Source organism: Leopardus geoffroyi, chromosome B2 (assembly GCF_018350155.1).
Source record: "Leopardus geoffroyi isolate Oge1 chromosome B2, O.geoffroyi_Oge1_pat1.0, whole genome shotgun sequence".
NCBI classification, from domain to species: domain Eukaryota; kingdom Metazoa; phylum Chordata; class Mammalia; order Carnivora; family Felidae; genus Leopardus; species Leopardus geoffroyi.
The window spans coordinates 44305181-44332631 of record NC_059332.1 but is presented as its reverse complement, the minus strand read 5'-3'; the positions used below and the strand labels follow the sequence as shown (position 1 = coordinate 44332631).

Genomic DNA, 27451 nt, shown 5'->3' with positions numbered 1-27451 from the left:
GTGTATAATCAGCCTGACATCTAATACCAGAAACTTCTCTTTCGTGCATTCCATGCAACTTCTTACCTCTCCCTCTTTACCTTTCTCTGTTCTACCTTTTGGATTTACCACAACAAAAGGGAAAGTAAATGAAAGAAGATATGGGTTATGAAAGAAGATTGACTTGTTTAGATGCCTGCCTTCTTAGGCTAGGCTAGCCCTAGAATGTTTAGAAATATAGAGCAACTTATTTGATGTCCTTTTTTAGGGACATTTTTAGGCAAGTGGAATCTTTTTTTTTTTCCAAGTGAAATCGTCTTAAAGCGTGGGGCATTAGCATTCTGAAGCTTGACAAGATCCAATGATATACTCATAATGTATTTCTAGTTATTTCTAAGTTATGTTTCTTACATATAATCCCAATGATTTGCTTATTTATTTGAAACCTCACCAATCATAATCAGTGTTTATTTCTTTTTTTTTTTTTTTATTTAAAAAAAAATTTTTTTTTCAATGTTTATTTATTTTTGGGACAGAGAGAGACAGAGCATGAACGGGGGAGGGGCAGAGAGAGAGGGAGACACAGAATCGGAAACAGGCTCCAGGCTCTGAGCCATCAGCCCAGAGCACGACGCGGGGCTCGAACTCACGGACCGCGAGATCGTGACCTGGCTGAAGTCGGACGCCCAACTGACTGCGCCACCCAGGCGCCCCAATCAGTGTTTATTTCTAATTCAGTTGTTTAAAAAATCATGAACTTTACCAGGAAGTCTTTTTTGATCCTATTCATTTTATCTTTTTTTTTTTTGCTTTCCAGCTCTTTTCTCAAGCTCCATTTTCTTCCTTGGTCTGTGTCCTGACACATACTAACCATTCTACATCAAATAACAACACAAGTACCTGCTTACTTGCTAATTTAAGCCATTCACGTTAAATTTTAAAATGAAAGAGTTTCCTCGTTCAAGGATTAAATAGTCTTACTTCTGGCTCTACCCCCATTTTGGTTTTGATTCTGTAGAAAAGTGGATTTTGCATTCACACGTACTTTAACACGCACACGTACACATGGATGCTAGATTCGTTAGGGTGATGATATCTGCTGCGCCAGATATTCTCTAGAATCTCAGGGGCTTACCAAAAGAAAGGTTTATTTCCCCCCTCCTAGAAAACTCCATTGGCAGTGTGATAGAGAAGGAGGTTGAATGATATGGGAAGGTGATGCATGCAGTCATTCAAAGACCTAGGCTGATCTAGACTCTGCCATCTTCATAGCTTGGCTCCAGAGATCATTTTGAAGAAGGGAAATGAGGGTCCTGCAAGACGTTCTTTTTTTTTAAATTTTTTTTTTCAACGTTTATTTATTTTTGGGACAGAGAGAGACAGAGCATGAACGGGGGAGGGGCAGAGAGAGAGGGAGACACAGAATCGGAAACAGGCTCCAGGCTCTGAGCCATCAGCCCAGAGCCTGACGCGGGGCTCGAACTCACGGACCGCGAGATCGTGACCTGGCTGAAGTCGGACGCTTAACCGACTGCGCCACCCAGGCGCCCCACCTGCAAGACGTTCTTATGGGCCAAGTCTGAAAGTGGCGTATTTAATGCTTTTTCTCCTCCATTGGACAGAACAGTCACAGGATCACCCTTAGACTGGGAGCTGTCGCCCTGATTGGGAAACTCCATTCTGTACAATGGAAAGAGCACAAGCCTTTGGTGGACTTTCAGCCACTTCTCTTTATACACACAAATGCATCTGAGGCCTCATGGCTACGCTTCTTAGTTCTTCCAGTGTAAACCTGCAGGACTCTCCAAGCTTGGGGAGTTCAAGAATAGGGTGGTGGCACAGGGGCTTCATGCTGAGCACCAAAGTCTAAAGCAAATAGAGCTCTTCCTATGGTAGAACAACTCAGAACTAATCCACCCGTGAAAGGAAGTGAGGACGCATTAGTCTGTTTTGTCTTTCACTCATGCATTCTTTTGCCCATTTATCAGACATTATCTTGATTACTTGCTGTATGCTTTATGTTTAGCAACATGCTGAGTGTACAATAAAACATTTAAACCATACAGTGGGGTAAGAGCTATAATGGATTTGCGCATTATGTATTTGGAGGTAACATGCATTATTTTAGTGGTGAAGGCTGACCTTCTACCAAGGTAGCATGAGAAATTTCCAACACAAGGTCTTAGTGGCCTGTTTCCCTGTTAGATTTTTAACATTTCCTTACTACATTCTTTTGCATATATGCAACCCTGGTTCCAACTTTGCATTCCACTCTCATGGAGAGTAATATGGGTATAGTTCCTTAGTGTAAAGGTCTGTCTGGCCTCACATTGTTAGCAAGATAAATGCAATAGCAGTGAAATTAGAGGCAGGGAGAGTCAAGAGGCTACTGTTATAGCCTTCATTGGTTCTCTCTGTGGAACAAAATTGAAAGCCCTGTCTATAACTCACAGAACTCTTCATGGTCAGACCCTTGCCTAACAGTCTGGGTGCATTTTCCATAGCTCTCTGCCTCTAATCTCTGACTCCACCTGGAAATTTCTGCAATAGGAGTCTACTCATCATTTCTCATACTTCACTACATCATTCCATTAAGATGACTTAACAGTCATCTTAATAGTCATCTCCCTACTTGCTTGCCCATCTAGAAGAATACCAAATTACTTAATTTTCACAGTTGAGCAAAATATTCCTTTATTAGGGAAACCTTCTCTAAATGCCCTCCTCTCTACTACGCTTTGTACCAAAGTCATTTGTAGAAAATATAATTTATGGTACATAATATTCCATTCTGTCTTAGCCTGTCCTTCAATATTGTAATTCTTTACTGCCTTTACCATGATCTCCCTTAGAAGGAGATAGTGACTTACCATCTTTCGATGGCCAGTGTTTTGCTGTGTGCTGCGTGCATAGTATGTTCGGTAAATAACCATTGGATGGAATGGGTGGATGAATGAATGAATTCCAATGACAGGAAACAACCTACGCAAAATAGAATACTTTTAATAATATGGCAGACATGAAGAAGTTCCTTTTGTTTGGAAAATAGGATCTGTGCAGAAGAGCATTTAGAAAAACAACAGTTGGAGGAGTAGGTTGGTGTCACCATATTAAAAAAATTTTTTTTTTAATTCTACCAGCAGTAGGAAAGCAATGAAGATATGTGAGCCAGGGGAGTGATGTTATCAAAACTAGTTCCACAAAGATGAATCTGGTGGTAGTAAATAAAAAAGATGAGTGGGCAGGGAGGAATAGCGGACAGGAGGCTGATAGTGGACGCTTGTTATTTTTGAGCTGTCCAGCATCCCACTCTTGTTCTATGTTGAGGAAGCCTCCCCTCTATGACCCTTGGTGGGGCTACCACCTGTTGTTGAGAGGCCATGGGAACCAAAACTTCCCTAACTAGATATCCTGGCAGTTGGGCTTGGGGTAAATGACTCAGGCTTGACCAACTGAACACCACACTCAGAACTTTGACTCCAGAGAGTATTACACAAAGTCTTAGGAACAGTTATATATCACTCATGGCAGCAGAAAAGGAGTGGCGCATCTGATGGTTGTGGGTTCCAGTGGTAGTGTCCTATTTCCTTTGTTCCTACAGCGTCACCTTAGAGGTTATCTTCTGCAGCTTAGACCCTCTTCATTCCAACCTAGTTTCTACAGCTGTTTCTCAAAATTGCTAATTCTGCAAAGGCTACCTGATAACCTCCTTACATGATGCTTTTCTGCCAGTTAGCCAAGAGCCCTTTCTATCATTTGCCACCAAGAGCCGATATTCTGACAGGTATGGAATCAAAACAGTGGGAAACATTGATGGATATCCATTCAGCATCCACCCCCCTCCTAACTTAGATACTTGCTTGCACATCCATCTGTTCGCACCCAAAACCACCTTCAGGGAAAACCACCATGCACTTCTTACTGGAGGAGCAGGTTCAAATTGGCTTAAGCCAATCAACAGCCCAGCCCACAGTCCTTACCCCAGCCACAGTCATGTTCAGAGGTGAACATGTGACCTATGTGGGCCAATTGTAGAATGAAATAGTGGCAGTGGTTGCTACTGCCAGCCATCCTGGGAATCACTTTTCGAATGACATTGACCTTCAGAAGACAGAGTCAGATAGGGCCCTTTGACAACCTCTTTGAGCCTCTGGATCAACCAGCACCCCTAGTGTCTGCCATTGAAAGGGATCAGAGGTGGGTGGGGTTATGATGGAAGGTGACTGGGTGGAAGATGTTGTCACAATTGAGACAGGGAACACAGGAAGAGTAGCAGACTTGATTAAGCAGATTAGAAGTTCATGTCTAAAAATGGTACATTTTCTTTTCCAGAAGTATTTTTGTGCTTCATAAGTTGTTAATTTCAAATAAAGAGTAAGACTTATCAAATACCTTCATCTTTGACACATCAAACTAAAGCCTTAGCCTTTTTAAAAGAGAATAGGAATAGTTGTGTAGAATGACCCTGTTCATAGATTTGCATGTTATTTTTCCCATGTCAGGTCTTAACATGAGAAGGAGAATGGGGTGGGGGGAAAGGGGTGAAAGGGCATGTTTCTAGCTTTTGACTCATAACAGTTTTTCAGTAATGTCCATCCCTGATTAATACCTAAAGACTGGTACTTATTACCACCGTGAGTCACAATCTCAGGTTTTACCCTTACCTTTCTTTTTTGCTTTTTTTTTTTTTTTTTTTTTGCTAATGTAAAGATTAGTGACACTAATCTTTGAAATGAATTGATTGAAATGAAGGATTGAAATGAAAAACCTTGAACATGTATCTAACTGTCGTGGATGGATACAACTGCTCACATTTTACTCTTGTCACCTACATAACTAAGTTATTTCTGATAAAGTTACCACTCTCTACCCAGGCTTGGAACTTTAGAATCTCCTCCTCTTCCTGCCTCCCCTTCTCCTTTTTCTGTTACTTCCAACCGGCATCCCTCCTCGTGTCACTTCCCATTCTCAGACCATTACCTGCGCAGCCAATTAACTGTGAAATCCTACACGTTCTTTCTCCATGGTGTTTCTCGTATCCACCCCTTGGCTTACATTTACTGTTGCATCTCCATAACCCAACCCCTCAGCACCTTCTGGAAAGAGTCTGGAATTATGATAATTTGTAGTCCTTGTTCACTCCAATTCAACCTCGTGCACAGATCTTTAATGGTCTTTTGAAAGATACGTTACGGAGTAAAATACTCACTCTTCGCCCTGTCACTCAAAGCCCTCATCTACTTGGCCACAACCTCCCTTCAGATCGTATAACTCACCATGGCCCTCTTCACACTTTCTGTGACAACTAAATGGCCCGTACCCTGGTTTTTGAACAACTACCCTTGCTCATAAGACCTGGATCCATCGTAGTTGTATGCAGTATCCATGTCAAATGCCCTCCTCTTTCACGAAGGCAGTCTTGATTTTGCTGGTAGATGGAATCTTTCATCTCTATAAGAAACCCGCTGTTATCCCTGACACCATCTTCTTGAAGATAAGACTTTGATACCTTCCAATCCAGCCTTCGCATCACTACTAGAATTCTCTCAAAAGCAAAGATGTGTCCAGTTTTCTGCTCCAGCACGTTAAAGTTGATGTAGTAGAGACGTTCAGAGTTTTGCTTTGAAGACAAGTGGTTTGCATCCACCACCTTCTAGCTATTTGATCTGAGGCAGATTAATTCCTCGTTCTCTAAATGGGACCCATTGTGAAGTTTAAATAATACAATGCTAATAAATTTTTGCAGTGACTTCAAAGGTTAGCCCTAATTAAATTATGTATGACAGGAGCACCTGGGTGGCTCAGTCGGTTGAGCGTCCGACTTCGGCTCAGGTCATGGTCTCGCGGTTCGTGAGTTTGAACCCCGCATCGGGCTCTGTGCTAACAAACAGCTCAGAGCCTAGAGCTTGCTTCAGATTCTGTGTCTCCCTCCCTCTCTCTCTCCCTCCCCTGCTCATGCTCTTTCTCTCTCTGTCTCTCAAAAATAAATAAATGTTTAAAAAATTTTTTTAAATGATGTATGACAGGATGAAAAAATCCGGGATTCAACTGAGACACAATAAAATAGTAAATATGACATTCCAGGTAGAGGTAAATATCAGACCAATATGAAGGTATTCAAAGTAGGTGGCCAAAAAACTAGTTAGATAGCTGAAAACCTAAAAGAGGGAAGAGCAGGGCAAAGCCATCAGAGGTGGAAAGATGGTTCTGCGAGGAGGTTTTCTTTGCAGAGATCCATCCTGGAACCCCTGCTGTGTATTACCTTAGGAAGCGTTTAAGATGATGCCAGCTCCCTCACCTCTAATATAACTGGGGGGTAGTTTAAATGAGACAATTGGAAAACCTGACAAATGACTTCCGCTTTATTATACCCTTGTCCCCTGTTATTTAACCTAGGGCTGTGTGTGTGTGTGTGTGTGTGTGTGTGTGTGTGTGTGCATGTGCATGCATGCATGCATGTGTGTATGTGAGTTAGCTAGGACTTTTTTGGTTGTTAGTAATGGAAATAGTATCTGAATTTGCTTGAGGAAAGAGGGAGGCATTGGTTGAAATAATACTGGAATATCATAGATATTCTCCTGGCCCAGTTTTGGTTCGGAAAATCTTCATGAGAACTCTGACTGACTTTGTCTGATCAGGGCCCCCTCAGATGAATCCAAGATGGAAGGAGGAGGAGCAGTTCTCAGAGAATTGAATGGCCAAACACAGGGGTGCTTAAGCTAACATTCTATTTAGTTTCATCCCTGTCATTTTTCAAGTATGTCGGCTTCTTAGGCCATAGCACTGCCTAGTATAAAATGTACCATCTGATTCCTATGTGAAGGTTGCAAAGGGGAAATATGTCTTCTTATTAAAGGATGGATCAAGGCAGGTATAAGACCCTGGGAACTGGGGAAGAGGGCAAGGCAGAAAAGAAATGATGATGGCTCCCTCAGCGTGCCACTTGGGGATTAGCTGTTAGAGATTTGTAGGACCTCAGTAGGTGCCAATTGGGCAGTAGTGGAATGGCTGTCCTTGAGTCTGACCGAGGGCATTGCCACATAACATGGGGCTGCTGCATAATGGGGACTTTTTAAAAATATTTACCCATTTTTGACAGACAGAGAGGGAAAGTGGGGGCGGGGGGGAGCAGAGAGAGAGAGGGAGACAGAGAGTCTGAAATAGGCTCCAGGCTCTGAGCTGTCAAGCACACAGCCCGACGTAGGGCTTGAACCCATGAGCCATGAGATCATGACCTGAGCCGAAGTCGGATGCTTAACGGACAGAGCCACCCAGGTGCAAATTTTTTTTTAAATGTTTATTTGTTTCTTGAGAGATGGAGAGAGAAAGAGCATGAGCAGGGGAGGGGAAGAGAGAGAGAGGGGGAAAGACAGAATCTGAAGCAGGCTCCAAGCTCTGAGCTATCAGCACAGAGCCTGATGTGGGGCTGGAACTCATGAACTGTGAGATCATGACCTGAGCTGAAGTCAGACGCTTAACCGACTGAGCTACCCAGGCGCCCCCAGAATGGGGACCTTTGATTTCGTGTCCCTCCTTCTCCCCTTTCGTGTTCCTCTCACTTCTTATGGACCTCCCCTGCCTCCACCTCACCATCCCCACCGCCCAATGACCTGAGGCATCTTCACTGGCCTCACCCTCCCTTCTCAGGCTCATTGCACCCTCACAGGGACCCATTTCATATACTTATGTTTTGTCCATGTTCCCGGCAGCATCTGGCCTCAGCTGGCTCTCGGAGCACAAGGATTTCACTTATTCAGTTATTCATTCACCCAACACATGTTCATTGACCTCTCGTAGTGCAACAGGCCCTGTTGTAGGCACTTAGGGAAACCGCAGTGAACAAGGCAGGGGAGCCCTGCCCTCACGGGGCTTCCATTCTCACGGGAGAGGTAAAACGAAACCACACAAATAAGTGAATACCATCCGTGAGTGATAAGTGCTTTGAAGAGAAATATAACAGAGGAAGGAGGTAGTGAGAGTGTGCTACTTAGTGCAAGACTGATGAGGGCAGGCTTCTCTGACGTGAGCAGAGACCTGCCTACGTGGAGGAGTGAGCCCTGCTAAGATGGGGAGAAATGGCATTCAAGGCAAGGGATGCCACCTGAAGGAGACCTGGGGTGGGAACATGTTTGACTTGTGACAACCGGGCCTACATGTGGTGTCCTGGGAAGAAAAAAGAGCTTCAAATGGCTCTTAACCGCTGGAACAAATGCTCCACCTTGTTCGTAAGAGTGTTGTGAACAAAACTCATGGAGGCCTGTTGGTGTGTGTTTAGGACATTTTGCTTGCTCAGGTGAGAAACAGAACCTAAATTACCTGGAGAAAAGGTAAGGACTACTGACAAGAACAAGGCTATACTAATGCATGTATAGAAAGATCCTTAAATGTGCCCATAATGGCAGTGCAAATCAAAGCTCCTCTAGACTGACTGCATCTGGCTCACCAGATGGGCAGATGTCCAGTACATTCCACAACATGTTCTGTGGGGAAATGCTGTCTCATAAATTGCTGGTAAGGAAGCAAAATGGCACAACCCCCGTGGAGGAGAATTTGACTGGATCTAGCAAAATCACATATATATGAGCAAAGTCTATCCGTGGCTGCACCGTTTAATACCAAAAGATTGGAAACAATCCTAATGCCTATCAGTAGGGACCTAGTTGTACAAACTTCACATATCCACATAGTGGAATACTATTAAAAGAAATAGGAACATTTCTATGTATTATTATGGAATGATCTCTAGGGTCACATTTCTTAGTGATAAAAGCAAGACAGTAAAGTGTGAAAAGTATGCTCCCATGTGTCTAAGAGAGAGAAAATAATATACATATAAATTTGCTAATTTTTTTTTTGATGGAAGAATAGATAAACAGTAAAGATGAAATGGCAGTAACCCATATGGGAGGGATGGAGGAAATGGGATGGAGGAGACAGGGATAGAAGCCAGATTTCTTTGTAGAGTTGTAGTTTTGATTTTTGAACCATGCAAAATTTTTGTAATTATAAAACACAATTAAGTTTAATGGGACCAATAATCCTTATGAATTCAGTGTTACTTTAAAAAAAAAGAAAGTAAATTCGGAAACATTTTGGAAGCAAATGAACCTTAAAAAGTAAATGCTTCTAAAAGTATAAATTTTTGAAACCAATGAAACCTAACTTGGTATCCAGATGATGGGGTCGAGTAACTATTTCAAATGACTGCAAGGCACAGTATGTTGTATCTCCTTTATGGGATATACCCAAAGGACAAAAGAATTGGGGAAAAATCTTAAATTTGTCCTTGTGATATTAATAATGTGATTCTAAGACTGCAGTACCTATATTATTGGATAAAGCAAATGAATAATTATGGTTTTAGTAACTACCAAGATATTTGATGTAGAAGAAATAGGATACGGATATAAGACTGATGAGTTTCAGCAAAAACACTGTACTTTTGGATTTGAATTGGAATCATCAATCTGAACTCATATGCTCTCTTCTAAATATATTGATATAATTCCTAGGTCTGTCCACTGAAATGCTTATAAACAATAACCAACCCAGTGCAAAGTGACCTGTCTATAAGTATATAGATTATGATCTGGAAATATGTTAAAATAATTGCTAAATGGAACTGGGGCTCCTTGGAGAAATGGTTGATTCTTTATCTGGAACAGAAAAAGGACAAGATAAGCCTGGAATATCTGGTCACGCTGTAAGGAGAGGTAGCCCTCAAAGCCACTAGGATTGCGTCAAAAGGACACAGGAGCCAACCTGATTAGACTCTCACCAGCCAAAGATGGGCAATTGAAGCATCCATGAAATAAAACTACAATGGATTTAAACTCATTAAATGTTTAATTCATAAGTTCTTAATGATACTTTAAAAAGAACCCTCAATGATCTTCTTTGCGGGATAATAAGGAAGCAAATTATTTAAACACACACACACACATGCACACACACACTAGCTAATAAAGGAAAAGAGTAACGTGTGTATTTTTCCTGTCTTACAAAAATGTAGCTCAGAGTAACTACATGGTAGATGAGAAGCAGTTCCTCTCCGTGGAAGTAGTCCATGAATGCATGAAGGAATACCATTATTTCACAAATCCTAACAAAAGAATGAGTCGAGGCATTTGCATGAAAGGTCGCTTATACCGCAAAAGAGAGACAGCCTTGCATTACATACCCCCTGATGGAAGAACACATCACCATCTGGGAAGGAGTCTTGCCAAACCCAAATCTATCAAGCTTCTGGACCTAATTAACGGGATCTGCAGGTAACAGAGAAACCAGTTAAATGACACCGTGTGGAGCTCATCGTGAAACTCCAGACTGGGGAAACTCTAAAGGACAAATAACATGGTTTCATTGTCAACAACAAGCTGCAAGGAAGGAAAAAAGAAGGGATAGAGGAGAATTCTATAGATTAAAACAGACATGAGAGACACCACAGTTTGGATCCCAATTTAGATAAACAAGCAACAAAAGAAGGAAAGAAGGAAGGAAGGGGGGCAGGAGAGGATGAGAGGGAAGAGAAGATTGGTAGTTTGGAGCAGTGTGCACGCTGGCAGGATATTTGATGATGATACTGAATTACTGTTTCTTCTTGGGTTGTGTGATGATAGGTATTGTAATTTCCAAAAATGAGCCCTTACCTTTTGGAGGTATATATAGAAATATATACAGATGAGATGATACGATGTCAGGCATCTGCTTCAAAATAACCAGGAGTGAGTGTGAGTGGGGACACGCAGAAGTGATCTTTAGATTTGGTCTTGCATTGGAATCCCCTGGAGGGCTTATTAGACTACAGATACCAGCCACACGTGCAGAGATTCTGCTTCAGTCTTAGGTGGGATTCAAGAATGTAAGTTTCCAACAAGTTTCTGGATGATGCTGATGCTGCTAGGCTAGTTTGAACCACACTCTAAGACCCGCTGGCAGAGAGGACGCAAGATTGATCCCCAAAGCTACTCTTGCACCTGGCTGGTGGGTATGTGAAGGCTTATTATTATATTCTATGTCTGAATATGTTTGAAATTTTCTATAATGAGCATTAAAAACAAATGATCCTGGAAGACACATGGGAGGAGCAAAGCCTTTGACACCCCACAGCTGTAATGGGAAGATCTATGCCCATTAGCAAGACAGATCCGGCTGCTGCCTCTGGGACTAAAAGGTGCACATCTCTTCCTGCCCGCTTGGAGACGACTACAAGAATTGCCTGGCCAGAGGGGCAGGGAAGTGATCTTTGCCTAAGGGATCTGCATCATTTGCATCCATTTTCGTGATGTGGTCAGTCATCGGAAGAGCAGTGGCTTGGGATGAATCCTATGATTTTATGGCCACTTCAGCTGGAAAGGGTGCTCCTGAGGAGAGCTGTGCCAGGGTTCAGCTATCAAGAATGGGGTGATCACTGAACTCCTATGCCCATATACCTTATACCTTCCTGAAAGGACCTTCCTAAAACTCCCAGATCACGAGGCACCTCTTTTGGGTTGAGTCCCTCTACTTGCCTTTTAAAATTTATTCATTCAGCGGCGCTCCTGGGTGGCTCAATCGGTTAAGCGTCCGACTCCCACTCGGATCATGATCTCGCAGTTTGTGCGTTTGAGCTTAGTGTTGGGCTCTGTGCTGACAGCTCAGAACCTAGAGCCTGCTCTCCCCCTCTTTCTGCCCCTCCCCTGCTCATGTTCTGCGTCTGTCTCTCAATAATAAATAAATGTTAAAAAATAAAATAAAATCCATTCATTCATTTACTTATCCATTCACGTATCAGATATTTCATAGAGTACCTCCTAAGTGTCAGGCTTCTAACCACTGAGAATAAGCAGGGAACAGAATAGGCAAAAAAAATCTCTGCTTGTGTGGAGATTAAATTCTAGCTGGGGAAACAAGAATTAAGTAAGAACTAAGTGAACAGTGATTTCAGAGAGTGAAAGGTGCTATGAATAAAACTAAAACAAAGACGCTGGGATAGTGACTGATTCCGTGTGTGCACGCATGTGCGTGTGCACGCGTGCGTACACATTGTGTTTCAGGCGATCAGGAAGGGTTTCTCCGAGGAGATGATGCCTGAGCTGAGACATGGATGATAGGAAGGACCCAGCCGTGAAAAGGTCTGCATGTGTTCAGACAAGGGCAATACGTACAAAAGTCCCTGAGATGCGAAAGAGCTCAGTACTTCCTTGGAATGCCAAGAAGATGGGTGGGTCTGGGACCTGGACAGCACAGGGCAATACGACATGAGATGAGACAAGAGAGGAAGTAGGAGCCAAGATATGTCAGGCCTTCGAATCCTCAGCCAGGTGCTTATATACATACCCCAGACACTTCCAAGCCTGCTAACTCATCTCCCAGCTATAAAAAGTACATTCTTTCGAGAGAAACAGGACACTATTTACCAGGGAAGCCCCCTGTGGGCTCTGATCTGTAGGAAAATGAGTGTTTTTGTGTAGGCAATTGAATTGTATTGTATATCCAATTTGTTGAACCAACCTGTTTAAAAAACCCAATTATGTTATTTTAGAATCACCATCTGCTCTCGCTGGGGCTCCTGGGTGGCTCAGTCAGTTAAACGTCTGACTTCGGGTCAGGCGCACGTCATGATCTTGCTGTTTGTGGGTTCGAGCCCCGCGTCGGGCTCTGTGCTGACGGCTCAGGGCCTGGAGCCTGCTTCGGTTTCTGTGTCTCCCTCTCTCTCTCTGCCCCTCCCCTGCTCGTGCTCTGTCTCTCTCTCAAAAAAAAAAAGTGTTTAAAAATTTAAAAAAAACAGAATCACCATATGCTCTTAATGTATATAATTCCACACTAAAAACACTATTTGCTCAGCTTAATATTTGATCACTTATTAAAATACAGATTCCGGGGTGCCTGGGTAGCTCAGTCGGTTGGGCGTCCGACTTCAGCTCAGGTCACGATCTCATGGTCCGTGAGTTCGAGCCCCGCGTCGGGCTCTGGGCTGATGGCTCAGAGCCTGGAGCCTGCTTCCTATTCTGTGTCTCCCTCTCTCTCTGCCCCTCCCCCGTTCATGCTGTCTCTCTCTGTCTCAAAAATAAAATAAACGTTAAAAAAAAATTTAAAATACTGATTCCTTTCTGACGGGTAAGACTATGTATTATCAGTCATTTCATGCTCATATAAATGAATTGACGGCTGTGTCCTTGAAAAGAGGAGAAGGTAAAGTTAGCGGTTTCTAGAGCAAAGGAAGGAATCTCCAGGGCAGGAGCCAATCAGAATGGAGAAACTGAGGATGTATCAGGAAAAAAAAAAACCCTATTTTACGATTTTGAGTGGGGCTGTGCTTCCTGGATAGACTCATGTCCTCTGGCCAAGACTGATCATCACAGGATTCTTTTTCTTGAAATAACACATGTGTGTCCTTTCCTAAATAGAAAGTGTGAAAGGATGCACAGATCCCAGTGATTAAAATGTTCCTTCCGCCCTGCTGTTCCTTGATGGGCTCTGGACCTGCATCCTGGACCTAACCTCTGCCAACAAATGTATTCATGACTGTTAAACGGTGTGCGGGAAGCTGCTCAAACGGCCGTTGTGTGCAGACATAGGCATTGCCTCCCAACTTCGCATTCAAGTGACTTCACACTGGTTGCTTGATTTCAGCCATGATAAGAATATTTACACCACAGAAATCAGCAAACACTACACATTGGGCTTTTCCTTACAGAGCGCTGATGGTTAAGCACTCACCAGCATGTCACTGGTATGCAACTTTTTAAAAAGTCAATTTTAGCGTGTGCCATGGCATATGAAAGCAATAGCTATTTCTTTGTTTTGCCTCTTGAACAGACGTCAATGGTACTCAAAATTATGTTCATCTTTGTATATACTTTGTGTATATACTTTCTCAAAAACTTTTCCTGCATTCCATGGTCGACTGGGTCGGCATCCAGGGTCCCTCAAGGCTATGAGCCGTCTGGCTCTTGCTCCCTTGTCCCCCCCCCCCCTCCCCCGGGCTCCAAACTTAAGCTTCACTGTGTCTTGCCCCTCAAATAACCTATTCTTTATTTTGGTCTGAACACCTCTAGTCTGCTGCTCCTGTCTGAGGGGCTCCCCTCCCCCCTTCCCTGTCTGCCATAGCCTTACCCGTGTTTCAAGATCAGAGCAGAGGCCATGTTCTCTTTCCCGATGCTCACCCGCCACAGCCGCTCTCATTATCCATTGCTCTTTCGCCAGTGCTCCCACGAAACGCTGTCTGTAGCTCCTGAGCCACCATCGCCACTGCCACTGCCTCATTGTGTAGGTGTTTGTCTCCATGACTTATCTCCTCCACTGGATTTTAAGCCCCATGAGGATGGGGAATTTTGCTGCTTCATCATTTTATCCCTGAGAGCGTCTGGTACAGAGCTTTGCATACAGTCCTCACTCAGTAAGTGTGAGCTAAATTATCTGCATATAGGACTTCATATTCCCCACAGCGCCCTGGGCAACATAGGAAGTGCCACACACACACACACACACACACACACACACACACACAATTTCATCAGTCTAAATGTGTTTGTGGACTGCTTTCATTTGGCATGGGAAATGTCTCATTGAAGGGGGACACTAGGCTCAAATGTAGTCCAATGAGCAGCCACAAAACGTGTACGTTTCGTCTGAAAAGTCACCTTTCCCATCTGCCTGCAAAATCGGAACGCTCTTGTCCAATCATGTGTTAGAAAGGCGCCAATCTGTTGCAAATCATGACGCTCCAGCGGCCATCAATGATGCAACTGTACTCCTACCGGGAATAGATCCTGCTGGAATGTTACTGAGTTTTGCTGAGACTTTTCCCACTAATGTTAAACTAAAAACTAATCTGACGTTTTCTCTTTGCTCACTCCTACTGCCAAAGAAGGCGATTCCTGTTCAGTAGTTTCATTCATTAAGCAATTATCACTTACTCTTGCCACTCTGCTAAAGCCTCAAGGTATAAAGGTGAATTATCCACAGCCCTGCCCCTCAACGATTCACAATCAGGAAGAGAGACAAAAAAGCAACCAGACATGTTCAAAGTCTCAGGTGAAATAGTTCCCCAAGGCTCTGACAATGACCCACATCAGTGCCTTTGCCCATTAGACCCTGCCATCTGTCCCCACATGAGACGTTTGCTGTAACTCCTTTTCCATGATTGCTTTTGGTTTGAGTGACCTTGGAGACAGCCTGAAATCCCGTGCTTGGAAGGGTGCTTTTAGAGTAACTGGTCTGCACTTATGTGCTTCAAATAGAATTTCACAGACCTCTAATTATCTTCTCTTACCAGGCGGCCTAAATGACTGACGACCAGCTCTTTAGTTACTCCAAGAATGGATTTCTATTCAGCCCGTGCCCGGGATGCATTAGGATGCCCAGAATGCGTGTGCCTGCTCCGAGCGGCACGGGGCAATTAACAGAAGCCAAGCCATTTGCAGAATGCCTCAACTTCCTGCTCATCTCTGAGGCAGAAACTTGTCACACCTTAACCTCAGGAGGCTCATCTGCAGAGTTATTTCCCCACCCTCCCCAAACAGAGCCTCTGGTGTCAGATTCTCCCCCTTGCTTTTTGCAAACATAAGCACTCGGCTGAAACAACAGCTATGACTCAGTTCCTAGCTAACGCTGCCTGAATTGATTTAGTCTGAGTTCAGATTTAGCACATAATCATGTTCAATTTGCTCCACTGCACTGCCTCGAGATAAAAGGCTTGGGGGAAAAAAATAGCTTCAGCTTGTGTCAGTCTTTGTGGTGATGTCATTGCCATGAGCGAGCCGGGCCGTTCATTACTCTGCTGTGCAGCCTCAGACGCGGGCTGCGTGCGTGCAGAGGGAGCGGGCTCCAGGTGCCGAGCACCGGCGATCCCCAGGGCGAGGCGACACCCGGGCTGGCCACGGCAGCATCCACCTGGCGGCTCTTCCCATCACGCACAGCTCTGAGGTCGCCTGGCTCTTGATTGAAAATTCAGGAGGGGGAATGCCAGCCCCTAGCATGGACTGTGATGTTTCCACTCTGGTTGCCTGTGTGGTGGATGTCGAGGTCTTTACCAATCAGGAGGTTAAGGTATGCACCTGCAATCTTGTGTTTCGTTCGTTGTTGCTGTTACCGAAGCTGCTCGGCAGAGCCTTTTTAGCTTAAGGAAACGGGACTTTGGTTCATAGTTTTCAGCTCCCAGACAGCGCTAGAAATGCCAGCGGTGAGTGCATGCCTGTGTTAATGAGAATAAGTTAGAAGAGGGACCGGCACGGCACATTAATTTTGAATGTGCAAAGCTCGACCGTGGTCTGTTCTGCCTTTTCTATTAGGTGATCCCCAGTCAGCCCTTTCACAGTAGACATGTTTTCGTAGTCTCGTATCCGTGTCAATAGGGAGAATTTGCCGGTCCTTAATGTTGAGAGGGGTATTAGATCGACAAGTGAATGAAAAGAAGCACACGTAATAAATACTGCACCCGGGACACCCTGATAGTGGGACAAGCAACCCCCTTCGTGGCATGTCACTTGACGGTGCCGCGGTGCGGTCTTCATACTGAACAAAAGCTGTTCCACAGATGGCAGTTTCAATCTCTAGCTCCCTGGAAATCAAAGTTGGAGGGCAGCTGCCTCCATTTGCTTTGTCAGGCAAAGGAAGCAAGTCATTTTCCCTCAGCAGTTGTCCATAAAGAAAGTTCAGGCATAAACAGCTTTTGCATCTTAAGACGGAACGTTCCAGGCCGTTGGTCCTCACAGATTGTCTGCAGCTATTGTTTAATTGTCACGGGTAATTGTCCCCTGATGATACTCAGCCTTTTTTGTTTTTTCCATTTGGTTTTATATTATGAAAAAGATTCCGTGCTTGTACAATGGGAATTTTGATTTCTCCTCTCGTACTGAAAAGAAGAATGAGCAGAAGCTTCTTGTGTAAACAGTTCACACACACAGAAAGGACAGTTACTCATTGTGTAACGGGAGGAAGAAAAGGGGAATTACATTGCATAATCATTTTCCACCCTCACCTTAGTCTTTACTTAAAGGAGGTCCCTGAATTCTTTATTGTTGACTGTGTAGGTGACACCCCGTTGCTTCCCAGGTGGGGATTTTTGCGTTCCCTAGAATTATCACACTTGGCTCTGTCATTCAAGACTGCGGTGTCGAGCACTCTTGAAACAGACTCAAGAATCCGGTTTGGTGTTCCTGCCTATTTCAAATGTGTGGCTCCGCGTTCACCAATTCTGCCAGCGCTGTGGAAGTGTCTACCACCTGTCATATTGAGGTTCAGAAAATCAGAATGCGGTGGTTTGGCACCCCCTATGGTGGTGTCCAGAATGGAAACACGTGAGCAACGAGTCCCGGTCCTGCCGCTCATACCTGCCATAGCCTTTCCGGAGAGAGAGCAGCCATCAAAGCCCCTCCAGTTTAAAGCCAACTCAAAGCGTGGTGTGGGTAACTGAGGAGAGACATGTCTTCCAGCAACTGCTGGAACAGAATTACGTGTCTGTAAAGCAAAACTTTATATATAGTTCCCTCTGTCCTTACCCATTCTCTGTTGATTACATGCTTGCTCTGCAAATGTCGTTAAGATCATCTGAACTTTTTTGGGTCCAAGAAATGATAATGAGGAAATGTGTATTAGGGATCTGCGATATGCCAGGCCACGGAAGGAGCTTAAAATATGCTTATATGATGGAGGTGTCTGCAATAAAGACATACAATATTTCTTAAAGACAGGGTGTTTTGTGCAATGAAGGGGACGCAAAATTTGTACAGCTGGTTGTACCTGAATGGTTGGGGTGGCTTCGTGGAGAAAGTGATAACTTGAACTCGAAGATGGGTGGATTTTGATACAGAAAGGAGAGGCATGGGGACGGGAAACATTCCATTTTGCAGTCAAGTGAGTCAATGCATTTGACTGCAGTAGGATGTCTGTGAGGGATTGGAGAGGAAACAGCGGAGTGTGGCAGGGCCAGATTATAAAGCAGCTGACGCTGTTCATCAGAAATTCATGGGGTTTTCTGGCAAGACTCTCACCAGAAAGACACGTTAGATGTCTTTACTGCTAAACACCGCTGAATCACAATGGATTTGTTTCTTTGGGTCAAATCTTTTCTGTGCCTTATTTTCTCACTTGTAACGTGGGTATAAGAGTAGCTTCTACCTCGTTGGCTTGGTAGGAGGATTAAAGAAAATAATACATGTGAAATAATTAACACAGTGCCTGACACATCTTTAGTGTCCAATAACTGTTAGCTGTAGCCATAATTGTTGCTGTCATCTTTTGAGACATTCTCTGAAGGTGATAGGTTATTTTGGCCAGTTAATTGGAATGTCCTAACTCCAGCTGAGTTTACACTGACCATCCGGGACACAGAGCCTGTTTTCCCTTCCAAATCCCCAAACACACACACACACACACACACACACGCACACACACATACACACACAACACACACACTAGCAATTTAGAAAGCACAGTTCTTCCTTTCAGACATTTAATCATTTAATGTAAAATGGTGACATCATTATCAAGCAAAGACCTAATTTGTGCTTATGAAAAAGGGGGGAAATGAACAAACTAAGGCAGGCTAAAGAGGTTTGTTGAGAAGTGAGCACTGCTTATTGTCAGGAAGAGATGTTCAAATGTAAAATGCTGGCACCAAAGTTTCTCCCAAGGTAAATTTCATTAATCACCAATCCCTGATACAGGGTAGAGCCAGCAGTTCCTTTCTTCAGAGTCTTTAATAATTAGTGTCAGAGCAAAGGAGGCACCTGGGGAGGATTTGTCTCACCTGCCTGCATCCAGCTTGATTAATCTCGGGCCTTTTTGCGTTGTACAGACGCTCACTTTCTACACATAGCACCCATGCAAAAGCATGGTTATGCAAGGCACTCTTCACAAATGCAGTCATTTATTTGAAGGAGTAGAGGCATATGCAAATCTAGCATCTTTTTTTATTTATTTATTTATTTATTTATTTATTTATCTATCTATCTATTTATTATTTTTTTTAATTTTTTTTTTCAACGTTTATTTATTTTTGGGACAGAGAGAGACAGAGCATGAACGGGGGAGGGGCAGAGAGAGAGGGAGACACAGAATCGGAAACAGGCTCCAGGCTCTGAGCCATCAGCCCAGAGCCTGATGCGGGGCTCGAACTCACGGACCGCGAGATCGTGACCTGGCTGAAGTCGGACGCTTAACCGACTGCGCCACCCAGGCGCCCCTATCTATCTATTTATTTAATATGAAATTTATTGTCAAGTTGGTTTCCATACAACACCCAGTGCTCATCCCAAAAGGTGCCCTCCTCAATACCCATCACCCACCCTCCCCTCCCTCCCACCCCCCCATCAACCCTCAGTTTGTTCTCGGTTTTTAAGACTCTCTTATGCTTTGGCTCTCTCCCTCTCTAGTATCCTATCGCAACTTAGAAAGCTTTATCCTCAATGGTGGATCTCAGCTGGTTGCATTGAGGGTCCTTCGGGCTCCCGTTTTCTAAATTGTGTCAAAGCTGCTAGAGCAATAGTACCGAAAAGAGGAAGAAATCAAGCACATGGAGTTCTGCCATATTTGTCTGTCTCCAGAAATCCCGTCGGTGGTGGTATGAACTTAGCGGTCTGTTTTATGGCAGAAGAATGTTCGGAAAGATGAAGAAATTTGAAGCCCTCCCAATAGAAGGAAAATGATCTGATGAATCGTAGATTGTGCATGTGTGTGTGTGTGGGGGGTTGATTTTGTCCGGTGTTCTTCTCATATTTCTAAAAGTGGTCTTCCTCCTCCACGGGGAACCACACCCTTGAGAAAATGAAAGGGATCTAAATATGGATAATGAAATTTATATTTCACGTTAGTCCAGTGGTTCTTAAACTTGACTGCACATCGGTATCCCCTGGAGAACTTTAAAAAGTATTGACAATGCCCAGGCCTCAAGCCCAGAACTTCTAACTTGGCTGATCTGAATGGATTATCATATAAAGTCAGCATCTTGTCTCTCTTAGGCATGGCTAAGTGAAGATCTGGCCAGTCAAGAATTACCTAGAGTAACCTCTGCTTACACACTTTGAGCCATATCCCCCAAACGAAGGTATGATACATGCAGTTTTAGCAGCAATGTCGCTAAGCTGTCAGAAATGTTGAGACTCACCCAATACTTTTGACCAGTTCACCACACCTGCGTTGCTTCCACCTGGTTCTGAGCCAATGCTAAACACTCTTCTCCACTGCTGGCCACCATGGGTGGCCTTCTCAGAGCTACAGAGGCAGCCTGCAGCAGAATATCTCCCATCCCCTTGGGGACGTCCAAGGCTGGGACTATCCGTCCTCTGTAATAGAAGCCTTTCCTACAGAAAAGAGGTGGATGCCTCCTCTCTGGGGTAGAGGGCTCCTGATTCATATTCCATGGATCCAGTCTTTTCTCCATGGGCATTCATACAGGGGACAGGGGAGCTCACAAACTCCTTTCTTCTCATTAGGAAACAGGCAGGAAACAGGACAGATCTTATTAGAAAAACAAAAGTTCCAAAGGTAGTAGAGATTTGTTCATTCATTTAAAAACATGTGTGGTGCACTTAACTACTTGCCAGGCAATGCTTTAGACATTGGGAGATGGACAAGACAGACATCCCTGCCCTCATGGAGTGTATAGTCTAACAGGGGAGGTAGACAGTCAACCAGTAAACAAATAAACGCATTCTGTAATTTCACGTAGTGATAAGGGCTATGAAGAAAAATGAAGCTGTGAGGGGATAAATTGTTGGAGGAGGGGGTTGCTTTGAGGGCCCTTCAGGCTCCAGTTTCCTAAATTTTGCCAAAGCTGCTAAATCAATAGTACCAAGAAAGGGGAGGAAATCGGGCAAATAGAATTCTGCCCTATTTGTCTTTCTCCAGAAATTCCATTCACGACTTTTGAATGGATGTCCAGTAGAAACATTTCTGGGAGGTGACAGTTTATTAAATGTCATTGTTGCAATGTCATTCAGAGATCTAAATGAAGTGAGGGAGAGAGCCACATTTAGATCTGAGGGCAAAGCATTCCAGTAGAGGGGACGGTAGATGAAGAGAGGCCATCTTATTTGAAGTTCTGCTGTTTTACTCAGGACCCCATTTAACCTATTTCAATCAAGCATGCATTCAGAGACCCACTGAGGCTATTACTATCTTAGGCCCTTATTCAGATTTTTAAAAGATTCTCCTTTCTAGAAGCTGTGCGTAGGCTGATTTCCTCATGCTACATTTTTCAACGTTTATTTTTTTGGGGACAGAGAGAGACAGAGCATGAACGGGGGAGGGGCAGAGAGAGAGGGAGACACAGAATCGGAAACAGGCTCCAGGCTCTGAGCCATCAGCCCAGAGCCCGACGCGGGGCTCGAACTCATGGACCGCGAGATCGTGACCTGGCTGAAGTCGGACGCTTAACCGACTGCGCCACCCAGGCGCCCCTCCTCATGCTACATTTTAAGCCTGTTAGTTCTCTGGGGTGAGGAAGTAATATAAGCAGGAAATTATTCTCAGCGTAATAGTTCTTCCTATGCTTGGAATCTTAGGGTTTCTCTAGGACTTGCCCTTGCACTACCCCCCCCCCCCGCCCCCCAGAAAGGCCAGGGCCTTTTTAAGGTCAACTCCTAAGTCCTACTTTCTCTCCTCTGCTTTTGAAATCGTCCCAGTATCCTTCCAATCCATGTAACCTTGGGCAAGTCTCTTAACTTTTCTGTACACATGATAATCATGCTGAGGGAAATGCTCAATGCTTTGTGTATTTTGTTTTCTTTTTCACACAATAGTATGAGGTGGCTGACTCATGGTCTGTGTCATGCTGTTGTGTGAGTTATGTAAGAAACCAGCACATCGAGGCCACTTAATACAATGAAATCTCTTTGTCATTTTGAACCACTGGATATTTCAAATTACTTGTTTTGTTTGGTGGGATCGTAGGAGGAGAAGGCTGGAGCAGAGCCGGTATGATACACTATGTACCTTGCTTTGAGGAGAGAGACAAGCGACACAGTGAATATGTGGGTAATGAGTATTGTGGGTTGTTTTGGAAGAGACGCTTGTGGGTATTTGTCAGGAGAGCTGGTCAAGCCTCATGCCTATTTCTCCCGCTTCTTGCAAACACAGTGCTGGGTAGAGGGTCTGACTGCAACCATGACCTTATGGTGATCGCAACTATGACCTTGTGGTGACCACAACCCATGACCTTATGTCTCTACAGAGCTCTACAGTTCTTTCAGAGTCTTCAGAAACCATTGCACTCTCTCGGTAACATTGACCACTTTGAGCTGTACATGATTTAGTTTTCAACAAAGAATGAAACCCTCTAGAGTATACATGGTAACTTAGAGTAGCCAAAATGTTACTCATACTGTCTTTGATGGCTGTAATATTAAATAACATTTGTTTCATATATCTGTCCACTTTATTTTCTGACCACCACAAAGGAGTGCATGGGAGGGTGGGTGGGGTGACATATTCATAGCAGATCTTCACCCTCCAGCAAAACAAAAACTTGCTCTTTTCTCCAATAATAAAATGCGCTGGAATTGAGGTCATTTTTTAAAATAAATGACTTAACGCAAAGCTGAATGTTAGAAGTTAACCCTAAAGATACTTTGAGGAACCTAATATTCTTAGAGGTGCTATATTGACTATTTTCTTGCCTCTGAAGAAAGTAGCAAACATCTTTCACAGACTTGGAAGAAGTGATTTTATGCGAGTGGCAGATGCTCCTTGAGAAGGTTAACAGACAGATTTCTCAGCCACCTGTCATGTTAGGGGAAGACAAGGTATAGTATTCAACTAATGGCATTGTCAAGCAGGAAAGTCAACTAAAAACTTGCTTATCTGTTCAAAGAGTCTTTTAACTGTTGGAAAGTAACTGAGACACTGACAGTTTCCACCTCTACCCTAAGTGCCAGATTTATTGAGCGACAACGGTGACACAACATCCTTGTTAACACTGCTCTCCTAAAGTAGTAGATTTAAATGTAAAACTCAGAGAGTACGATTTGCATCTGATTCTGTTCAAATACAACTATCAATAATTCATAATAGCCTGTTTTAGTACTTTCTGATGAAGCTCAGAATTGACAATAAGAAGGAAAATGATATCTGAAACATTTATTATCACTTGATCTGTTCAGGTTGTAAGCTTAATAGCCATCGTGACTTTGTGGTGAATAGCTCAGCTTTCCAGAGAGGTCATAAACTCTCCAGCCCACATGTGGCCTAGAATTTGTTTACGTAAAGAGAATGTATCCTTTCCCAGCTCTAAATCTAAACTCATTCCAAATACGACTTATAAAAACACAATGCAATTTCATTTAATGAGGATTTCAAGCGGGTACAAGTTGTATTCTCTCCATTTTATCTAGAATGGAGAATTGAAAAGTAGTTGAAAATGAAATATCTACCAAGTTAGACCTTCCCTTGAAAATATTCACTGTATGTGCTCTTTCATATTCCTTTTTTGATGAAATGTATCTAGGTGGAAAACACACACACACACACACACACACACACACACACACACACACACACCAATATGTTGCATATATACACTATATATTTTTCTTTTTTCTTTTTTTTTTTTCCTTCCATGACTGTGGAAGGTTTCTTCTCTTCTACTCTGGCCTATCTAGCTCTTAAACTTGTCAGGGGATTAAGAGCCCAGAGAAGGTTCCTGTCAAAAAAAAAAAGTTAAACAGAAGCCTAAACAATTCCTGAAGGCAGGGGAAATGCTAGGAAACCCATGGTCTTTTCTTCTTCTTATTATTATAGACCAAAGGGATCTGTATATCTCTACAGTCTAGTGGCACAATTGCTCCTCCAGAATCTGGTATGTGAGCCCTGAACTATGAACACCTATTTTTAAAGGTTTTTCAAAAGGTCTTGATCCCTCCACTTCTAGCAAGATGATGTTAGCAAATTCATCCTTCTCTGGTAGATTAGACCACAGACCAGCTTTGATCCCTCAAAATAGCACCTTCCATAATATTCTTCGTGTCTCAACAATAAGGTAGTTTGCTGCTTAGTTGTAAGATTTTTCCGTCATCTCTGGTGGTTCTAAAGGAATAGGTGATCAGTGTTCATGCTGTGCCCCAAAGATTTGATTTCGGGGAGCCATTTAATATGTTGATCATTAAACCATTCCACATGATGACAAATGTAAACCCCAAGAGATTTTCATCTCCTTAGAACAATATTATATGTTATCAAGATAAGCAATTTAGAAATTCTAACAACTCTTCCCATTCACTGAATAGTTCTTTTTTTTTTAATTTATTTATTATTTATTTTGAGAGAAAGAGCGTGTGAGAACGAATGGGGGAGGGCAAGGTAGGGGGAGAGAGAATCCCAAGCAGGCTCCGTGCTGTCAGCACAGGCCCAATGCTGGGTTTGAACTCACAAACCATGAGATCATGACCTGAGCTGAGATCAAGAGTTAGAGGTTTAACCGACTAAGCCACCCAGGTGCCCCCAATTCACTGACTACTTCTAAGTGTCAGCAAAAGGCACACACCAGGCACTCCTTGACATCCCCTTAATAGGCCAAGGCTATTGCCCCATTAAAAACAGATTCCTAATCAGAGAGACAGAATTTTTTGCCACAAAATCACGTAGCCATTACCTGGCAGAACGGGGAATCAAACTGTGGTTTGCTTCATTCTTTCTGCTACTACAGGATTAATCCCCAAGGATTAATTAATAAGCCATTATTTCATTATTGGGGGAAAAGATGTAACTCTTAGAGGATAAGACATTGAACTCATATATAATATTTCTTCTAGTATTTGAAACACCCTTTCTGGCTTGTATTTCTTATCAGAGGTAGGAATACTGCTTTTTTTTCTATAGATCCCTAGTTGAGATCATTTTACTTTTCTCAATAAATCTAACATTGTGACAATCCTAGGCATAGCATCGGTTCTGGATTTCATTTTTTTTTTTTCAACGTTTATTTATTTTTGGGACAGAGAGAGACAGAGCATGAACAGGGGAGGGGCAGAGAGAGAGGGAGACACAGAATCGGAAACAGGCCCCAGGCTCCGAGCCATCAGCCCAGAGCCTGACGCGGGGCTCGAACTCCCGGACCGCGAGATCGTGACCTGGCTGAAGTCGGACGCTTAACCGACTGCGCCACCCAGGCGCCCCTGGATTTCATTTTAAAATTTGTTTCAAAATCTAATAATGCCATCTAGTCGTGGGGAGGAGGGAAGGAAAGTGATGGAAAACCCTAGGGCTCACCAATAGACTGATAACACCTGGCGTGACGGCTCTTCTGCTGCTTTCCTGGGGTCACGAACATTTTCCACTGACGGGGGAGGGGTGACCTGTGAAGAACTATGGAGCAGCAGTGATGAGAGTGCTAATCACAATAATAATAATTTACTTGTGGACAGTGCTTTCTAAATTACGCAAAACTCAGCATTCTCACAGGACACTTCCAAGGTAAATAAGATCACACAATTCATAAGGGGAAGCTGGGACTGGGATTCTGTTCAGAACCCAAGATTTCTTGGGGTATTATCATTACCTGCATCGATAATACATCTAATAGAATTGATTTCATCTTCTGTGACTTCACTGAGCTTTTAGGTATTGACTAAGACAGTCATCTCAGGCCACTTTTCCTAAAATAGGAAGCATCAGCAGTGAGCACACTTAATAATAGCAACAATATATTGAGCACTTACCATTTGTCAGGCTCTATGCAGAGTGCTTTTATTCATTCATTGATTCATTCATTCATTCATCAAATATGTATTGAGTGCCTTCCTTGTTCAAGGTCTCACACTAGACTCCAGAGATACAGAGATTAATGGTCTGTTGGGTGCAAAAGCCTGTGCTCTGTCATGATGCAGTATTGGCCTTTACTCCACTCCATTTCATTTTTCCCAAAAAAAGACCACACTGCTCCAGCCTCTAGAGAAGCCTCCTTTGTTGACATAGGGCATGTGAGAAGGAAGAAACCCCAGCCTCCAAGTCAGACAGCCTAATACCTAGAATTCTCTGTTTGGCTAGTTGGATACTTACTGACTCTGTGACCTTGAGCAAGGAGACCTACTTCTTTGCCTCAAGTTTCCTCAACTACCAAAGGAAGAAAATAATAGTATCTACCTCAGAGGTCAGTAGCAGGGAGCCCCTGCATTTGAGTATATAAAAAGACTTAACGCAGTGACTAGCAGACAGAACAGGCATAAGTAAAGTTAGCCTTCGTCACCATCACCATCATCATTTTCAATATTAGTAGACTTCTGATATAGTTTTGAGTTATCTTGCCCGGGCACTTTACTTTTCCCGCCCCTAATTACATCAGACTCTTCCCCTGCAGTTTTCAACTCAGCTTTGCACAGGGGCAGCAGTGCCCTTCCTCAGTGACACTCCGAGGTCACAGAACTGGAGTGGGAAGCCACTGGCTCAGCAACCGGGGAGGAAACCAGAGACCCAGACAGGTGGCAGGGATGCTGCAGTTCTCAGGCTGTGTGTCTTCGCTGGTTTGTGCCTCCTCCTGTCTTTTCCAGATGCCCCTAGGTAAGCGCCCCCTTGAGAGCAGGAGGCAGCAGGAAATCAAGTGGCTGGATAAACAGGAAGTATCCTCAGTCCACAGCCACTTGGGGGCGGAGGAAGTGAAGCCATGCGGAAGTTGCTGATGTGACTGAGTTAATGGAAAGGGAACCAGTCTGGAAACCCCCCACCCCGACTTGGCCAAAATTCAGAGGCTCAGTGGTTCCCATCTCACTCAGAATAAAGCCCAAGGCCTTGCTGTGGTCCTCAAGGTTCATCGGACCTTACCCCAGCTGCCTTGTCCACCTCATCTCCTCTGGGTATTTCTTCCTCTCACTTGGCTCTAACCACCTTGCTCCCGGCACATGCCAGGCAATCTCTTTAACTTGTGTTTCCTGTGAGCTCTGCTCGAAGTGCTCTTAGGGTCCACCTGGCGGTCCACCTGGCGTGCTCTTCTGTTATGGAGCCATTCTTTGACCCCCCCCCCCAATCTAAAATAACACAGCCCTGCTGGTCACTCTCCACCCCTCACTCTGCCTTGTGTTCTGTCACAACACAATCACAAGGTGACACACTGTGAGTTTATTTCCATCCCCTCCCACCAAATGCAAGCTTCCTGAGAGCAGGGGCTTTTCCCCTTGTCCACCGCTGTGTTTCGAGAGGCTACCTTGTGGTAGCATTGAGAAAATGTATGTTAACAAAGGAATGACAGGCTCCGATTCTGAGTGTCCTTGAACATTCAGTTAGACCACCTTCTTTGGAAGGGAAGGTGTCGGTTTTTAGATAAAAGGTCAGGTGTAATCAGCAGTCAGAGAGAGGTATGTATGGCAGGACACAGAGGTTTAAGGCAAGATGCCCCTTAATGTAAAGAGAGATTGACCTCGCAACCCATGTCTTCAAAACAGATTTAAACACCTCTCCTTGAGCAGGAGTTTTAAATGGACTTATAGACTATTTTCACCACAGTAATGCTAAACTGTAATTGCAATTCTTTCAATATTGACCTTCACTTCTCATTTCTATT

At 43.7% G+C, this 27451-nt stretch overlaps 1 protein-coding gene across 4 annotated transcripts in view; it reads left to right on the top strand.

The window, feature by feature from the left end:
* The window catches only part of RCAN2 (regulator of calcineurin 2), a 276443-nt gene that overhangs the window by 157925 nt on the left and 91067 nt on the right, over positions 1–27451 (top strand). Inside the window, exon 1 of one of the 4 annotated variants that reach the window (XM_045498449.1) lies at positions 15720–16011. The exons of the other annotated variants lie outside the window; for them this stretch is intronic. Coding sequence (XP_045354405.1) covers positions 15925–16011 — 87 coding nt within the window. The 5' untranslated portion in view covers positions 15720–15924. Of the gene's footprint in view, positions 1–15719; positions 16012–27451 lie in introns of those variants that run through there. 4 annotated transcript variants of the gene reach the window in all.